Source organism: Schistocerca piceifrons, chromosome X, assembly GCF_021461385.2.
Source record: "Schistocerca piceifrons isolate TAMUIC-IGC-003096 chromosome X, iqSchPice1.1, whole genome shotgun sequence".
Taxonomy (NCBI): Eukaryota; Metazoa; Arthropoda; class Insecta; order Orthoptera; family Acrididae; genus Schistocerca; species Schistocerca piceifrons.
The window spans coordinates 736,338,133-736,358,526 of NC_060149.1; the positions used below are offsets into that span (position 1 = coordinate 736,338,133).

At 44.2% G+C, this 20,394-nt stretch overlaps 1 protein-coding gene across 1 annotated transcript in view; it reads left to right on the top strand.

The window, feature by feature from the left end:
* LOC124722682 (putative ammonium transporter 3) overlaps positions 1–20,394 on the top strand; it is a 234,576-nt gene that overhangs the window by 136,356 nt on the left and 77,826 nt on the right. The window contains exon 7 of the mRNA XM_047247825.1: positions 17,666–17,761. Coding sequence (XP_047103781.1) covers positions 17,666–17,761 — 96 coding nt within the window. The remainder of the gene's footprint in view (positions 1–17,665; positions 17,762–20,394) is intronic.

The following is a 20,394-nucleotide window of genomic DNA, read 5'->3' on the forward strand; positions in this document are numbered from 1 at the left end:
TGTACGCAGTGGTGGCTCCCGATAGCGGCCCAGATGGGTCCTACAGGATTTACATCAGGCGAATTTGGTCGCCAAGACATCAACCTGCGTTCTCTACAATGCTCTTCAAACCACTGTAGCAGCGTTCTGGCTCCGAGATACAGACAATTATACTGCTGAAAGATGACATCGCCGCCGGGGAAGACATCAAGTATGAAGGGATGCAGACGGTTCGCAGCTGTCACTGTGTTTTCGACTATTACCACAGGTCCCATGCAAGCAGAGGAGAATGTCTCCCATAGCACAATCCTGCTCCCACCAGCCTGCGTCCGCGGCGCGCTGCACGTTTGGAGCCGCCGTTCACCTCGATGACGGCGTTTCTGGAGGCGATCATCGACATAGTGACGCAAAAATGTTATTCAACAGAAGAGCCGACACGTTTCCTTCGACCGACGGCCGAATCCCAGTGGTCCCGTGTCCACTGTAATCGTAACTAACGATGTCGTTGGGTCAACATGTGAACGTGTAGGGGTGGTCAGCTGCGGATCTCCATGTTCAACAGTGTACGATGACTGGGGTGCTACGAAACGCACCATCATTGCGCTCTTTCGACAGATGCCACAGATCACCATCAATCCTACTTTAAAGAACAGACGAGCCTCTGAACCCCACTTTCTGTGAAGATTCGTGAACGTCCAACCATTTAGTGGTTAGTAATGGTTTCATTGTCCTTCTGCCACCTCCCATAGATTCTCACGACAGTAGCACGTCACTATTCCACCAGTTACACCGTTCTCTAGATACTCGTTCGCATGCTCTGCGTAATAATAATCTGCCCTTTGCTGAAGTCGCTTATCTCAATGGATTTTCCCATTTGCGCCCATATCTTCGCCAGGATGATCCCCCATCCGTGTCTGCTCCGCTTACATACTCCTGTTAAAGCTGCGTCACATGGCCGCAACGTCACCAGGCGGTGGGCAATGGTCATAATGTTTGGGTTTATCGGTGTATGTAGTGTCATCTTTCTCTTACATTAAAGCTCCTCAGCTTCTGCCACAAATTCCAATTACTGACTGCGTATCCTGCTTTTTCTAAGTGCATCTATAAATCACTGCACTATGACACATCAGTTTAGGTAACGAATTGTAAGTTATGTGTTATAGGTGGTAATGTAATCGAATAGTTTTCCATGCAATACACCCCGACACAGTATTGAGTCGCTACTAGGTTAGCAGAGTGTGGAAGTTCCGTCTGTCATGCTATTCCCAACATCACAAAAGACAAGTGTTAACGGATGATACGGAACTGTGTAGTACATGTCAGTTTTTCGTAGGCAGTGTTAAGATCGTGATGTAACCACAGCTATCATGTTAAGATCTGATGTATGTAGGTATTACTTGTCTCAGTATATAATGTTGATGTCTAATTTACAGAACTCCTGTACTCTTTGGGCACATATATACTCCTGGAAATGGAAAAAAGAACACATGGACACCGGTGTGTCAGACCCACCATACTTGCTCCGGACACTGCGAGAGGGCTGTACAAGCAATGATCACACGCACGGCACAGCGGACACACCAGGAACCGCGGTGTTGGCCGTCGAATGGCGCTAGCTGCGCAGCATTTGTGCACCGCCGCCGTCAGTGTCAGCCAGTTTGCCGTGCCATACGGAGCTCCATCGCAGTCTTTAACACTGGTAGCATGCCGCGACAGCGTGGACGTGAACCGTATGTGCAGTTGACGGACTTTGAACGAGGGCGTAAAGTGGGCATGCGGGAGGCCGGGTGGACGTACCGCCGAATTGCTCAACACGTGGGGCGTGAGGTCTCCACAGTACATCGATGTTGTCGCCAGTGGTCGGCGGAAGGTGCACGTGCCCGTCGACCTGGGACCGGACCGCAGCGACGCACGGATGCACGCCAAGACCGTAGGATCCTACGCAGTGCCGTAGGGGACCGCACCGCCACTTCCCAGCAAATTAGGGACACTGTTGCTCCTGGGGTATCGGCGAGGACCATTCGCAACCGTCTCCATGAAGCTGGGCTACGGTCCCGCACACCGTTAGGCCGTCTTCCGCTCACGCCCCAACATCGTGCAGCCCGCCTCCAGTGGTGTCGCGACAGGCGTGAATGGAGGGACGAATGGAGACGTGTCGTCTTCAGCGATGAGAGTCGCTCCTGCCTTGGTGCCAATGATGGTCGTATGCGTGTTTGGCGCCGTGCAGGTGAGCGCCACAATCAGGACTGCATACGACCGAGGCACACAGGGCCAACACCCGGCATCATGGTGTGGGGAGCGATCTCCTACACTGGCCGTACACCACTGGTGATCGTCGAGGGGACACTGAATAGTGCACGGTACATCCAAACCGTCATCGATCCCATCGTTCTACCATTCCTAGACCGGCAAGGGAACTTGCTGTTCCAACAGGACAATGCACGTCCGCATGTATCCCGTGCCACCCAACGTGCTCTAGAAGGTGTAAGTCAACTACCCTGGCCAGCAAGATCTCCGGATCTGTCCCCCATTGAGCATGTTTGGGACTGGATGAAGCGTCGTCTCACGCGGTCTGCACGTCCAGCACGAACGCTGGTCCAACTGAGGCGCCAGGTGGAAATGGCATGGCAAGCCGTTCCACAGGACTACATCCAGCATCTCTACGATCGTCTCCATGGGAGAATAGCAGCCTGCATTGCTGCGAAAGGTGGATATACACTGTACTAGTGCCGACATTGTGCATGCTCTGTTGCCTGTGTCTATGTGCCTGTGGTTCTGTCAGTGTGATCATGTGATGTATCTGACCCCAGGAATGTGTCAATAAAGTTTCCCCTTCCTGGGACAATGAATTCACGGTGTTCTTATTTCAATTTCCAGGAGTGTATTTATACAGAATTTTTGCTAATTCTGTGGTAGTATTTGTGACTGTGTATTTCTAATGCAGAATATCTAAAATGTCTATGTATCTTCCATGTCTACCATGACCGAAGTATAACCTAAACTAGTGCATATTCCTGTATGTTACACTGGTGCCGCGCTTCATTGCCAGAATACTTGGAATAAGATGTGGGAAATCTGCAAATGAGACTGGTATTCTACGCTTGCAATTGTACGCATAGTGACACCGACTATCCCAGTAGTGGCAATATGTGAGCCACGTGTATTTCTCTACTATTGTAGAACTATTAATTTACAACTGTGTGGCCACATTCAAGGTGATTCCGTGATGATGTTACAAACTTTCAGGGATGAAGGAGAAGCGTAAATGTATCAATTTGAGTTAAGGTACCCTGATCCAAAAACGACCGAGTCTAAAGTTAAGAGCAAAAAGCGTTCTGATATCTCTGACAGTGAAATATACGAGGGCATGCTGAAAAGTAGTGCCTCCGAATTTTTATGTGAAAATTAAACCTTTCTTTAAAAAACAAACTTCATTAACATGTAACATCTTTATTCTTCATGCTACATACCAGGTGATCAAAAAGTCGGTATAAATTTGAAAACTTCGTAAACCACGGAATAACGTAGATAGAGAGGTAAAAATTGACACACGTGCTCGGAATGACATGGGGTTTTATTCGAACAAAAAAAAACAAAGTTCACAAAATGTCCGACAGATGGCGCTTGACAACAAAACGTCAGTGACTGCGCATGACAATCGTGTACAAAAGGATGTGTAATGAGAGAGAGAATCACATGCGGCAGCAGTCGCAACATGTTGACGTTACCTGAAAAGGCGCTTTTAGTGAAGCTGTATTATCAGACGCGTGAAAGATCTCTTAAGCGCGTCGTTTGGTGATGATCGTGTGCTCAGCCGCCACTTTCGTCATGCTTGGCCTCCCAGGTCCCCAGACCTCAGTCCGTGCGATTATTGGCTTTGGGGTTACCTGAAGTCGCAAGTGTATCGTGATCGACGGACATCTCTAGGGATGCTGAAAGACAACATCCGACGCCAATGCCTCACCGTAACTCCGGACATGCTTTACAGTGCTGTTCACAACATTATTCTTCGACTACAGCTGTTGTTGAGGAATGATGGTGGACATATTGAGCATTTCCTGTAAAGAACACCATCTTTGCTTTGTCTTACTTTGTTATGCTAATTATTCTGATTAGATGAAGCGCCATCTGTCGGACATTTTTTGACCGTTTGTATTTTTTTGGTCCTAATAAAACCCCATGTCATTCCTTCATGTGTGTCAATTTGTACCTCTCTATCTACATTATTCTGTGATTTATTCAGTTTTCAAATTTATACTGACTTTTTGCTCACCCGGTATTTATTTCTCAACATCGTCAGCCTGTCGACGAACACATTTCTCCCAACGAGAGATCAGTTTGTTGTACTGTCACTATAGTGTGTTTGGTCTTGTTGACGGAGCCACAACCTCACCTGTGGTGTACCGTTTCATCACCATCGAAGTGAAGTCCTCGAAGGTGTTCTCTAAGTTTTGGAAACAGATGAAAATCGGATGGCCTCAAGTCGGTACTGTATGGAGGATGATTGATGACAGTGTACCCAAGGTGTCGGATTTTTCAGATGTCGCAGCGGTTCTGTGTGGTCTGGCATTGCCATTCTAAAGGAGAGGGTGCTCCATGTATGGACGAACTCTTCGAATTCGTGCTTTCAGTTTTGTGAGGGTCTCTCAGGCACTGACATAGTTGCGTTACAAACGGCCACGTTACTTGCTACAATTCGGAGCCCTCTAGCGGCAACTTGCGTAATCGAAGCGGGAAAGTCGACCAAATAATATGCGTGACATGTAATATCTCAGCTGATATTGAGAATAATAAAAAAATATGAGGCAATAATTTTAGCACGCGTTTGTATGTACCAGTACGGTTGTACTGTTGTTGCTAGGATTGTATGGTAGGCAATAGGCTATATTCCTTTGTTAAAAACATGGCTCGGATTGTTGTTTTCTGCTTCATTATAACATTTTAACAGCATTTACGGTCAATATTTTCACAATGTATATGTAATTTTTATGTAATTAAAGCTTAAAAATCATTAAATATCACGATCTGGTCACGTAATCGAAAACGGTCTATTATTGGCTGATGCTCTGGTGACGTCCCAGACTACGAGTAAGGCGAAGCTATACGTGTATTATAAGAGCATTAGGCGAAGTTACGAGGTTTTTAGGTACTTTTTCTGCAAACAGTTTAGCTATTTAGTGATGGAAAATTCAGTTACAATTTTTAAGTAACAATAGAAAGAGGTTTTGTGAGTGATGGTAGCGGAAGCCTTGCGAAAATTGATACGTTTACGCTCCACCCATTTAGAGCGGCGATATGTGCAACAACGGACATTCCTTTCCCTGTTCACTGCAATGTTATTAAATGTTATTAAACGTGTTGTCCGCCACCACAGTTGAGTGGACAGCGCGCCGGCTTGTCATGCTGGGGGGGGGGGGGGGGGGGGGTCCGTGTTCGATTCCCTGCTGGGTTGGAGATTACCTCCGCTCAGGGACTGGGTGTTTGTGTCGTCTTCATCATCATCATTTCATCATCGTCATTTCATCCTCATCGACGAGGAGCAAGTCGCCGAGGTGGCGTCACCTCACAAGGCTTGCACCAGGTCATCTGGTCTACCCGCCAGGATGCCGTGGCTACACGACATTTCATTTCATTAAACTCGCTCAAAACTAAGAAATTTTAGAACTTTTGTAAACTAGTCCGTATGTTATAACTAGTTTGTTGACTACCAGTCATGAGCTGCGACCCGAAACGCAATATCCGGCCAGTGTGGCCGATCGGTTCTAGGCGCTTCAGTCTGGAACCGCGCGACCGCTACGATCGCAGGTTCGAATCCTGCCTCGGGCATGGATGTGTGTGATGTCCTTAGGTTAGTTAGGTTTTATGTAGTTCTAAGTTCTAGAGGACTGATGACTTCACATTTTAAGTCCCATAGTGCTCAGAGCCATTTGAACCAAAACACAATAAAATTGTTCTTAGTCACACTTAATGCTTATTTTCTTTCTTGAAGATACTCAGCAGATAATCTGAACTCAGCAAGCGTTCTGTGGCGTAACGAATAGCGCAACCGACTGTAGATTAAGGTTCAAATGGCTCTGAGCACTATGGGACTCAACTGCTGAGGTCATTAGTCCCCTAGAACTTAGAACTAGTTAAACCTAACTAACCTAAGGACATCACAAACATCCATGCCCGAGGCAGGATTCGAACCTGCGACCGTAGCGGTCTTGAGGTTCCAGACTGCAGCGCCTTTAACCGCACGGCCACTTCGGCCGGCTGTAGATTAAGGGATCATACGTAGGAGGATTATACATTTTCAAAAGTTTTACACGAAATATGAAAATAGCCTTAATAAGTACATATTGAAGCAGTTTTTTCGATTGTGGGATGTATTATATATAGCTTCACATAAGTCTTAGTCTGATAAATGGACAACAATGGATAAATGCATTTGCTTTGTGAACAAATAATTCATTTTTTTAAGCATTGTTACTAGTGAAAATATCACCATACGCCCACAGTGCAACGAGGTGTAGCCCGCATCTCGTGGTCGTGCGGTAGCGTTCTCGCTTCCCACGCCCGGGTTCCCGGGTTCGATTCCCGGCGGGGTCAGGGATATTCTCTGCCTCGTGATGGCTGGATGTTGTGTGCTGTCCTTAGGTTAGTTAGGTTTAAGTAGTTCTAAGTTCTAGGGGACTGATGACCGTAGATGTTAAGTCCCATAGTGCTCAGAGCCATTTGAACCATTTTTTTGCAACGAGGTGTAGGACGATGAGGTTAATACGGAGAGATATAAAGCATGTGCAACTTACAGGTGACGTAAAAAAAGGGCTGTGATGTTTGTGAGTGTGAACTAACGTTAGCCTCTGAAGCAGACTTACTTCATCTTCATGTAAGACGCTGAAACTGCAAGAGTTTAAACAACAAGGACCCTAGCTGGACAGTACGAAGATAAAAACATTGTTTCTAATAAAGTAAAAAGTGTGTGATCACATAAAATAGAAAAAATCTTCCTGAAAGTTACATGTGTGAACAGCGATTGGAAATGTAAGCGCGTGTAAACAGAGAGGAAAACGCAATAATATTCCGTCCGTGACCAGTGTGGTGAAGTTTTGTAATTGTGATTTGGGTTTCATACGAGAGGACTATGGAGTTGTTTTAAAAATAAGTGAAAATGTTCTTTCGGAGGAGATTCGAACCAGCGATATATGAATAGCATCTTATAAAATTCGATGGTTTACCACTCTCACAACTGTGCTTCCAAATAATTCAAATATGGATGCGTAAACCGATAATTTTCACTGGGGGTTTAATATCGTTGAATGACGCTGTCCGTCGTTGTAACAGTGGGAAAGCATATCTCGGACGTAAGTTAATGATAACTTCACAGTGAATCACGTTTTTAATTTAATTATTGAACTAGTGCGTCGACGTGGTGGCAGTTTTCCGGTACAGTTGCAACCACATTTTACACATCTTCTTATTAGCTGAAACACTCAAAATCAACTTTTCAGGAATTTTTGGAGACGTATTTGTACAATATGGTACTAAATACCATTGTAACGCATTTTCCGAAACGCAAATTTCAAAACAAGTCTTCATTGTGAATTAGTTTTATGCCATGAGGAGCAGCGAGCTAGCCAGTGACGTCACAAGTATCACATGACTCGAATGGAGTATTTTAGAGGGCTTTCAAATTATTTCAATTTCATTTTCGTTTTTATAAAAGAATACTGTAATTCGAAAAGAAAAAAATTGCATTTTAGGAGTATAAAAGACATAATTAACCATTTAAGACAGTATCCAGAAAACAATCAAGTATCCTATTCTAGCGGATACTGAGATGAAGAGATTGGGTAATAGCCCAACTAATCTAATGCAGATGGCATATTGTATACTGACATGAGCAATTGTGGTGTACAATGTCTGTACTGAAGTAGACTGCAGTCTGTGTTTGCAAGCTGAAGTACTAACATCAATCATCCCTAACCAAATGGAGTTGAACCCAGTGGCGGAACTTGCAGACATGATTTGTGGGCAACCCAGTGGAAGCAGCAAAGAAGCAGGAAGCTAGCACATGACCAAATATCCGAGTAGAAGACATCTGGCTTACACCATTTTTTCCAATACTGTTCCAACGGTTGTGTGAAACAGAACAGTTGGTACCACAGTACAACTACCTATGAGGACGACGGGCCGGCCGCGGTGGCCGAGCGGTTCTAGGCACTCAGTCCAGAACCGCGCGACTGCTACGGTCGCAGGTTCGAATCCTGCCTCGGGCATGGATGTGTGTGATGTCCTTAGGATAGTTAGGTTTAAGTAGTTCTAAGTTCTAGGGAACTGATGACCTCAGATGTTAAGTCCCATAGTGCTCAGAGCCATGTGAACCATGTGCGAGGACGACGAACTGCGCAGGCTCCCGACTTCGACGATGCCGTGCTTGCGTGAGTGGATGAGGCACTTCCAATCAGCATTTGATGAGTTGTAAGTGACATGAACGTTTCGCAGAGTACTGTGCGGCGAGTATTACGGAAAATACACCCCTACCAACCACAGGAAATGAATGCTTTGATTTCTGCTGACTTCGGTCCTCATGTCGTACTCAACTAATGGTTCTTGCAACGCCTTACGATCGATCCTCATCCTCCTGCATCTGTAATTTTCATGGATTAAGCGTGTTTCACCAGAGGCGGAATGCTAAATAGTCGCTAAACTCATGTTTGTACGGAGGAGAATCGGCACGCTACAGCTGTGAAGAGCCATCAACACAGATTATAAGTAAACTATGGGCAGGAATAGTCAGTGAATACGTACTACGCCCATTTCTTCTTCCTCCCCTCTTACATACACACTGTGCAGTGTTTATCAGAAACATACTACCCGGGTTCCTGGAATACAGGGTGAGTCACCTAACGTTACCGCTGGATATATTTCGTAAACCACATCAAATACTGACGAACCGATTCCACAGACCGAACGTGAGGAGAGGGGCTAGTGTAATTGTTTAATACAAACCATACAAAAATGCACGGAAGTATGTTTTTTAACACAAACCTACGTTTTTTACTTGGAACCACGTTAGTTTTGTTAGCACATCTGAACATATAAACAAATACGTAATCAGTGCCGTTTGTTGCATTGTAAAATGTTAATTACATCCGGAGATATTGTAGCCTAAAGTTGACGCTTGAAACCTCCGACGTTCAGTTGCGTGTTGTAACAAACACGGGCCACGGTCGGCGAGCAGCATCTGCAGGGATATGTTTACGATGACGACCGTGTTTACGAGTGTGGCTGTAGTGCACTGTTGTGGTTTGGTCTAGCTGTCGCAGTGTCCGCATGTAGCGCTTGCTGCTATTTTTATTCTGCATTCGTCTCCGCACGCAGACCAACTGTAGTACGCCGTCTTACCAGACGTCTGTGATAGTGTAGTGTTGTAGGAACTGTGACCATGGTGTATTCGAACTCTGAAAAGGCGGAGATGATACTCATCTATGGCGAGTGTCGACGAAATGCAGCTGAAGCCTGCAGGGTGTATGCAGAACGGTACCCGCACAGAGAGCATCCAACGTGCCGCACATTGCAAAACATCTACCGCCAACTGTATGCAACAGGTATGCTCGTAGCACGCAAACGGGTCCGTAACAGGCCCGTCACAGGAGAAGCGGGTGCAGTTGGTGTGTTAGCTGCTGTTGCCATGAACCCACACATGAGTACACGGGACATTGCGAGAGCCGGTGGACTGAGTCAAAGTTGTGTCATGCGCATACTGCATCGTCACCGCTTTCACCCGTTTCATGTGTCGCTACATCAGCAATTACATGGTGATGACTTTAATCATCGAGTGCAATTCTGTCAATTGGCATTAACAGAGAATGCGTTGCAGTTCTACCTGTTTACCGATGAAGCGGGTTTCACAAACCACGGGGCAGTGAATCTACGGAATATGCATTACTGGTCCGTGGACAATCCTCGCTGGCTCAGACAGGTAGAGCGACAGCGACCGTGGACTGTAAATGTTTGGTGCGGAATCATTGGCGACTACCTCATTGGTCCTCACTTCATTGCAGGGGCCCAAACAGCTGCAACATACATCGCGTTTCTACAGAATGATCTGCCAACGTTGCTCGAAAATGTCCCACTGGAAACGCGTCGACGTATGTGGTATCAGCATGATGGTACACCTGCACATTCCGCAATTAACACTAGGCTGACCCTTGACAGGATGTTCGAGGGGCGTTTCATAGGACGTGGAGGACGCATAAATTGGCCAGCCCGTTCTCCTGATCTTACACCTCTGGACTTCTTTCTGTAGGGTACGTTAAAGGAGAATGTGTACCGTGATATGCCTACAACCCCAGAGGATATGAAACAACGTATTGTGGCAGCCTGCGGCGACATTACACCAAATGTTCTGCGGCGTGTACGACATTCATTATACCAGAGATTGCAGTTGTGTGCAGCAAATGATGGCCACCACATTGAACATCTATTGGCCTGACATGTCGGAACACACTCTATTCCACTCCGTAATTGAAAACGGAAACCACGTGTGTACGTGTACCTCACCCCTCATGGTAATGTACATGTGCGTCAGTGAAAAAGACCAATAAAAAGGTGTGGTGTCACCGCCAGACACCACACTTGCTAGGTGGTAGCCTTTAAATCGGCCGCGGTCCATTAGTATACGTCGGACCCGCGTGTCGCCACTGTCAGTGATTGCAGACCGAGCGCCACCACACGGCAGGTCTAGAGAGACGTCCTAGCACTCGCCCCAGTTGTACAGCCGACGTTCATAGCAATGGTTCACTGACAAATTACGCTCTCATTTGCCGAGACGATAGTTAGCATAGCCTTCAGCTACGTCATTTGCTACGACCTAGCAAGGCGCCGTATTCAATTGACATTTATCTTGTGAAGCATGCACAGTCAAGAGAGATGTTCTACAATTATGGATTAAAGTTAAGTATTACAGCAACTGCGTCTGTTTTTCTAAGTTCTCATTTCCTTGTAATGTTCCAGACCTCACGCCAGCCTGCGTGAGCTTAAACGCGTGCCTTTCGGCTTCCTCCAAACCCCGTGAATTGGCTCCTGCCAATTCACAACAAAAGGTGTTACCATGTGGACGTAATGTGCTGTTCCAGTCTCTTCTGTACCTAAGGTCCATCACCGTTCCCTTTGGATCCCTACGTAATTCGATGCTCTCCGATACACACGATCGAACAGCAGAGGAGTGGTACTCAAGCGTTAACTTTAGGTTACAATATCTCCGGATGTGATTAACATTTTACAATGCAATAAACGGCACTGATTACGCATTTGTTTTGTATGTTCAGATGTGCTAACAAAACTAACGGGGTTCCATTTAAAAAAACTTAGGTTTGTGTTAAAAAACATACTTCCGTGCATTTTTTTATGGTTTGTATTAACCAATTACACTAGCCCCTCTCCTCACGTTCGGTCTGTGGAATCGATTCGTCAGTATTTGATGTGGTTTACGAAATATATCCAGCGGTAATGTTAGGTGAATCACCCTGTATATCCCACTTCGGACTGAACATTCGTGAACACGTGTATCAGACATTCCATGAACAGTGTATTGGCAGAGGAAGTCCTGTTTCGCTATCAGCACATTCATCTGGTTTCACCACACTTGATTTCTTATTATGGATCCATGTGAAAAGTCTTGTGCTTGAGACGCCTGTCGAAACTGAAGAGGATATCCTGGCAAGAATTCTTGCTGCCTGCGACACTGTTTAATCGACACCAGGGATATTAGAATGGGTACGACAGAGCTTTGTGCTGCGATGCCACTTCAACTTTCTAAGCGTATCTATAAAATCGGTGTAACATTAGTAAAATAATATGACATATTGGTTTATGCAACAAATGATAAATGACATGTTACAGATGGTTTATGTGGTGGCAGAATCAGATATTTTACCATGTGGTACCGCATCGACTCGTTACTAGCTAAGCAGAGTGTATAAGCTGCCTCTCACATCGCAAACCACTTGTTACTGTGAGAGGCACCCACATGCCTTGCTCATACTGTGGCATCAAGCAGTCAGGCCTGCAAGATGAGCGGTCTGCCAAGCGAGTGGACTCATTTTTTTATTTATCAAGTAACATGAGCTCTAGTACTCACAGTTAAGTTACAAATGATTCTCCTGTTTGAATAATAACCAACGGAAACGGATAACGCACATCTGACTATTAATAATTTATACAACTCTGAATGTTCACTACGCACTGGCAATACCACATTTTCTTTCTTATTTAACGGCTTTGATCAACACGTGGCCATCGCACTGAATATGAATGGCGCACACATTATAAATCCAGGGTATCATGACAACGTACTATTCGAAGGAAAAGGCCACCAATCTTTTTCTTTTCACTATATTATTTATTCCGATAAATTCTATAACCTAAACACACAAATTCTATAACCTACAACAATAACACATGAGAAATTCCGCCCAGTGGGCATGGCTTTACTTTGGTGATTCTCTATCTTATGGTCTCGTAATTATTTAACGCTACAGTGCACTTTCTGGATAGGATGGTGGATCTTTTGCTATATCTCACACTTCGACTCTCATAACCATCATCACGAAACTTTCCTCCAGACCGAGCGGTACAAAAGGAACATGTATAACCCACTACCTCTGAAACTACCTTGCTACTCTCCCATGCAAACCACACATACTTAAATTACATGACATACACCACACTGCAACATGGAATACAACACAAGGAATGGTCACAACGTTATAATCACATCGCTTTCAGCTTTCCCACTTCAATTAGTATTTATCCCAGTTTCACACAACACTGCCCTACTTCGTAATTGTTCTTTCCTACTATGAACTCTGGAGGATATATGCACGTCTTCCTGTGCAATGCAAGCCAAGTGGCGTTGCTGGATAGACGGCTGACTCACCTTGCTTCTCTCTCAGAGTATTATAGTTTGAATCGAGCGTCACACGGAAACATAACACGCAAAGTAATGTTAAGAACTTATTCATCACACACGCGAGGCCTCAACTGATACTATGGACGAGTACTTCTCTTTATCCTTTGTCTCATACACAGATTGAGACTCACACAGCACCCACCACGTGGAAGTACTCGTCTCTAATTTCAAGTCCTGCACACGCCATTTCTTAAATATTTCCAACTTATAGTACACACGCTAGTAATTCAGCTTAACTTAAGCACTCGGAAGTATTTCAACTTACTGCTACACGTGGTTTCATTGTGACCGTTGGTCACTTCCTAAGATTACTACGATCCCCTTAATATTACCTGCCTGACATTTAATTCTCCCCACAAAAGTTCCTGAAATAGAGAAATTATTATTCCAAACTACTCTTAAGTATCTCACATGCATACCATGTCTCCACTCTTTTGTCTTTACGGAGCACACCTAAGACAGGTCTTACCAACACTAGATCCAGCGGCAGAGTGCTGAAACATGGCCATTCCTCAGGTCATCTCGCACCTCCGTCGAGGTGGGGGCAGACCATGCTACCCATTGGTCAGCCACATTTCAGGCGCTCAAAGCTCCAGTAAATTTCATCTCTTTGGTTCCAACAAAGGTGACCAAAAGATCGTCTCAAAGATGATCATATATTCACATTCACTATCTGCGGTTAGCAGACGACCATACTTTCATTCATTTCACTGATCTCACCAAACTGGATGTAGGGATTTATTTTGTGGGAGTGCACATGTGATCAATTAAATAAATAAATTGTCATTCTTTCCCACACTGGTATCCGGCTTCGCTGTATTAATTGAAATTGAGTTATTATTAGAAAAAGTATGTTGTACTGACAAGAATAACGAAGAATGTTGTACCTATTTTCAATGTCGGGCGGTACTGTACCCCTTCAACTGAATGATACGGAACTGTGCAGTACAGTTCTTAACAATAGTGCTCTGGAGTACAAAACGAAGTTTTTAATCCTATGGAGGATCGCTTACGTCCACAAATGGTGGTATTATCTGCCAGTTTTACGTTTTGACACTAAAATCTCATTTCTCTAAGGTTGGTCAGTGTTTCCGAAGAAAGTCTTGAGATCATGGCCGAAACAAAGCTATCATATATATAGCTGCCTTATTTAAGTATTATTTGACTCAGTACAGAATGTTGATGTGCAGGATATCACTTTAGTAAAAAGAGTTTTATTCTCTTTGTATACATAACTATACAACATTTTTTGGCCTATTCTACTAGAGGTTTTGTGACTATGAATCTCTAACGCAATATAAACTACGTGGAATATCCCAAAAAATACTACATATCTCGCATAGAAGAACAGTATTTGTAGGTAACAGTAGCAGTTTATGGTGCCTTTTTTCTTATGCCCGGTGAAATAACAAGATGTGCATCACCCAGTCCACCACATGCTGTTCCAATGTAACCACCCTTCTTAAGCAGATCCAAATGAGAATGGAGCCTGTAAACAAATCTTTCGTATACCCCCTCATGTAGAAGTAAACTCCGTCATTTTCGACAAGTTCACCAGGATGTTTATTTTATTTATCATATGGAAATACACATGCAATTTACAGATATATTTACACAATACAAGAGAAATATTTATACATAATAAAAGGAATGTACAAGAGTTATGGTCACTAATTATATCACATACTGATATCCAGAGAGTCTATACATTCCAGTGCTGTTAGCGTGGCGTTGATTTTGTCGTTCCGGCATCCACTAAAACATCTGTTGGAACATTCCTCTACAATGTGTTCAACAGACTGTTCTGCTGCTCCACAGTCGCACATTGGGGAGTCTGAGAGTCCCGATTTGTACGTGAAGGAGTTAGTTCTTCCATGTCCGCATCGGGGTCTGTTGAGCACACACCAGGTTCTTCTAGGTAGTTGGAAGCCTGATATGCATGTAGGGCCTTCTAGGCCACAGCGAAGTATGCTGGTGTCGTTTTTCCATTTCTTCTTCCACACATCTTCAGTCTTGAATGGTTCGGGTTCTCGAGCTGTCCAGAATGGCTTTCTTGATTTGAGAAGCGTGTAGGGTGGACTGAACAGTATTTCCTGGGCGGGTAGCCTTTGGGGAAGCTTTTCGTTATTAATCTTTTCCCGTTCGCGGGCCGCTGCTTCTTGTCGTCTCAAATGTGGTGGGACGATGCTACTGAGAGCAGACAGCCCAGTTAGTGGGGTTGATCTCAGGGTGCCCGTTACAATTCTCATGGTGTCATTCAGCTGAACGTCAACCTTACTGGCATGCACACTACTGTACCAGACAGGTGCCCAGTGTTCAGCCACTGGATATACGAGAGATAAGGCCGCTGTACGGAGTGTGTCAGCTTGTGCACCCCAAGGAGTTACAGCTAGTTTCCAGATAATGTTGTCCTGGTCTTTAACTTTTCTGCTAGTGATGTGAGGTGAGTCCTGTACGTAAGTGATCGGTCCAGTGTGATTCCAAGATTCTTAGGATGAGGGTTGTTTTTAACTGATTTGTTATAGAAGGTGACGTTGAGTGGCTGGTTTGCTAATCGGTTGTTGAGGTGGAAAGCTGTCACTTCAGTTTTTGTAGGGTTAGGGCACAATCTCCAATTTCTGTAGAAATCACAAAGTACTCTAAAGTGTTGTGTGAGCACATTTTCTCCCTCTTCTAGGTGCTTGTTTTGATACACAATGGTGGTATCATCAGCGTAGCAGAACTTTCTAGACACAGGTTTTGGCGTGTCACTTATGTACAGGTTGAACAATAGTGGGGCCAGGACAGAGGCTTGTGGTAGGCCGTTCTTAAATTTATATGACTTGCTCGTTTTGTCAAGAAGACAGACTCGGAAATATCGGTTTTTCAGCATGATGGACAGTAGTGTTGTTGGTCTTAGGCATGGAACAGTTCACTTTAGCTTTAACATTAGTCCGTCCAACCACACAGTGTCGTAAGCAGGAGTTAGATCTACAAATGCTACTGAAGTTTTCAGCCCTTTCTGGAAACCAGCTTCGATGAAGTGAGCGCCAATACCTGCTCACAGCAGCTGCGGTATTGCCTGATGCCTGCTTGGTAAGTAGGCACTTTGCTGTCAACTGTTTGATAGATCCTATTGTAGATTTGCCGTTCCAGTAGTTTTCCGCCAGGATGTGACAACACTCTACTAGCATTAACAGTAAATGCAAATATCTTGCATCCCACATTCATATCAGTAGTTTATCCGTATAGTCTGTTTAAAGTAATATTGTAACTTTTGCTTACACGCTGATAACAGTCTATTCTTGTCCAAGTAGCAGTCTATAGTTGCTCTTCGTGGCAAAAGTTTCCGGTTTAACTGTACTTAAAGGCGTAATTTCTTTAATAGAGGTCACACGTGTAATCTATTATATACAATGCTTTTTCTTTGTAAAATCTTTGGAATAACAATATGCATAATGCCCAGCCCACCACATATTGATACGATATAACCACCCTCTTTTAAGCAGATCTAAGTCGAAGTACATTTTTGTATATTACTTAATATAGTAAACCCCTTCGAACCTATCATTTTTGTGCAAGTACTCTAACATTTGACCACATTTACATACAGTAAATGCAGATACATTGCATTCCCGTTTCGTATCCAAGCTTGTGCAATATTCTATGTGTTATTGTATATGCAAATTAATAAATATTTTGTACAAGAATATTCATGGTCTAATTGCATACCTTAGCAAGTGTGGGTTGATTTCTTCACCATCCAACTGTGATACAGATTCCCCACCCAGCCAAAGTATTTACAAAGTGTACGTCTTCTTCTTCTTCCAAATGTCTACTGCAAAAACTTCCCACAAGCGCACAATGCTATCTGTCAAAGCTTAGCCTTATATACACTAAAACACATGGATTGTGGTGGGAAAGGGGTTAGTTAGCTGTCAAATGTTATGCAGTGCATTGTAGGCAGTTGTGTTGACTGTAGCCATCTTGAATACAGCTTTACGCTTACTGTATATGGTTGGTGGTAAACCACGGATTACTTCAGCTTTACCACTGTGGTTATTTCGCGAGACGTGCGTAGGTGTAAGTAATACATTGCCCACAATATAGTTCCTCTGATTTTTGCAACATTAAACTACTTCTCAATGCACAACGCCTCTTTTGTAGCGTCCACCACTGGAGTTCGTTTAACATCTTGCGCCGACTAAACGATCCCTTGACAGAACACATCACTCTTTGTTGGATGTTCTGATCTGACCTGGTAAGGATCCCACCAACTTCAAAGGGGATAAACATATGGGACTTAAATAAAGAACCAATAAGCGCATTTGGTGGTCATTTCGTTTACATTAGATCTCAGTCAAGTGATCAGTTTGTTTATATAAGGATCAAACGATCTGACGGTCATTGTTTACTTAAGTCCACCAGCCAAGTGGGCAGTTTATTTACATTAAGGTCATAAATTATGACCATATGAACGTAACAGTGATTTCATTGTTTAAATTAGGAAGAGCACATGTGCATGATTTCTTTACATAAGAGCCAAGGCCTAGTGATGTCATTGTTTACATAAGGAGAATAATGGGTACTTTGTATTGGACCCCGAGGGCGCAGACATAAATGGGATGAAAAGTGGCCCAGAATACCCTTCCTACTCCTTATCTCTACTTTGGTGCATTCTATTATGTTTTTGCAGCTAAGAAGTAGTTTTAATTTTAGAGTATAATGTTTGCTCTCCCTTCCTTTCAGGCATGGCAGCCATCTGGGGTGTCCTTGCCGTTGGTCTGTTTGCTGAGAAACCGGTGTCACTTAACACGACACATGGCCGCTCAGGACTTCTAAAAGGTTAGAATTAGCAGAACGTCCATCGCACTGAATCCAACCAACCGATAACCTATATTACAATATCATAAGAATAAAAGGAGGAGGGGCAGAATGGAGAACCGTAGTATATTTTGGAGGAAAGAGTGAAATCAAATACACACATCAAAAAAAGTTTTGCATCACCCTGGTTCCCAGAACTCATGAAGATAGACCTTGACTGTGGATATCGTATCAGAGACACAGTCCCTTTGACTATTCAGAGATGTCATTAAAGCCACCCAAAGATGTAAACAACCATGCATGAGCAGCGCCTATTAGACGGAGGGAGTCCGACAGTCGATCGGTTCTAGTCGTGCCACTAGGAAGGAGGTACACGGCTCGTGTTGTCTGTAGTTCAACCATGCCTAGACGGTCAGTACCGCGGTTCGGTCGCGTCCGCATTGTTACTTTGTGCCACGAAGGGCTCTCGACAAGGGAAGTGTCCAGGCGTCTCGGAGTGAACCAAAGCGATGTTGTCCGGACACGGAGGAGATACAGAGAGACAGGAGCTATCGATGACATGCCTCGCTCAGGCCGCCCAAGGACTACTACTCCAGTGGATGACCTACGGTTTATGCCTCGGAGGAACCCTGAAAGCAACGCCACCATGTTGAACAATGCTTTTCGTGAAGCCACGGGACGTCTTGTTACGACTCAAACTGTGCGCAGTAGGCTGCATGATGCGCAACTTCGCTCCCGACATCCATGGCGAGGTCCATATTTGCAACCACGACACCATGCAGCGCGGTACAGATAGGACCAACAACATGCCGAATGGACGGCTCAGGCTTGGCATCACGTTCTCTTCACCGATGAGTGTCGCATATGCCTTCAACCAGACAATCTTCGGAGACGTGTTTGGAGGCAACCCGGTCAGGCTGAACGCCTTAGACACACTGCCCAGCGAGTGCAACAAGGTGGAGGTTCCCTGCTGTTTTGGGGTGGCAATATGTGCGGCCGACGTATGCCGCTGATGGTCATGGAAGGCGCCGTCACGGCTATACGATACGTGAACGACATCCTCCGATCGATTGTGCAACCATTGTGGCAGCATATTGGCAAGCCATTCGTCTTCGTGGACGACAATTCGCGCCCCCATCGTGCACATCTTATGAACTACTTCCTTGAGGATAACGACATCGCTCTAATCGAATGGCCAGCATGTTCTCCAGACATGAACCCTATAGAACATGCCTGGGATAGATTGAAAAGGGCTCTTTATGGACGACGTGACCCACCACCAACTCTGAGGGATCTACACCAAATCGTCGCTGAGGAGTGGGACAATCGGGACCAATAGTGCCTTGATGAACTTGTGGATAGTATGTCACGACGGATATAGGCATGCATCAATGCAGAGGACATGCTACTGGGTATTATAGATACCGGTGTGTACAGCAGTGTGGACCACCACCTCTGAAGGTCTCGCTGTATGGTGGTACAACATGCAATGTGTGGTTTTCATGAGCAATAAAAAGGGCTGGAATGATGTTTATGTTGATCTCTGTTCCAATTTTCTGTAGAGGCTCCAGAACTCTCGGAACCGAGGTGATGCAAAACTTTTTTGGTGTATGTATATTACCCGACTAAAATTTCCTGTTTACAACATTTCATATTTGCAATACCAACGTAGATGAAAACCACAAACCACGTAACACTTCAGTTTCCATATTTAAAAGGTAATTGCAAAGTATTTTTACTGCTAAATCAGACTTATGCTACTGGTTCAACAGTAGGTTACAGTGATTTATTAATTTCCCCTGTACAAATAACATTTACAGTGTAAAATCCCTCAATTATGACCACTTATTTCTGAATATATCGAAGGGAGAGGAGGTGAAGGAAATGTAGAGTCTGCGGAATGGATTGTGTGAAACAAGGATTACGAGCACACCGCAAACCCATCATTTTAGTTTATAGTCAGTCGATATTCATGATGAAACATCTTGCAGTGCTATAGCAGAATACTCCTTACTCACTATTGAACGATGATGGGTGGGACAAAAGAACTGTCTGTTTTTCACAATGGGCAGATAACTACGAATGTTACAAACAGCTGAATGTGTGTGGTGTTATACCATGTTTTCTAATTTCCTTACTTACGGAATGTAATAGGTACGTAAATACAAAAATGTTGTTAAGAGGAGTTCTGGCTTAGCTGGTTCCTTTGTAATTGCATCAAGTTGTGTCATTCTCTGTTTCCTATACCTGTCCTTAAATAGATGAAATAAGGGTAGTTACTTCTTTGCTAGATCACTGTTCACTGAAATCATGCGTCAGCATATGTGTAGCACTAGTGCGTTTCGTTCTTGGTTTTTTTTCAATTGATATCTCTCCTGTAGATATAAACAGAATTAAGAATGACAAATTAGAATAGAACGAGGCAGCACAGTAGCTAATTTTTATTATCAAGCAAAATAGTGCAATGTAAATTTTAAACTTAAATTCTCAATAATGTAATAAGAAAACAAGGTGTGTATGTCATATAAGACAATCATAAATGCGAGGGACATTTAAAGAATTCTCGACTTCGCAGTGGACGGTAAGTGATGCTCTTTTACCGATGCAGTCATCTTTTAGACGATGCACTTTATCCAGGCTTCTCTAGTCAGAAG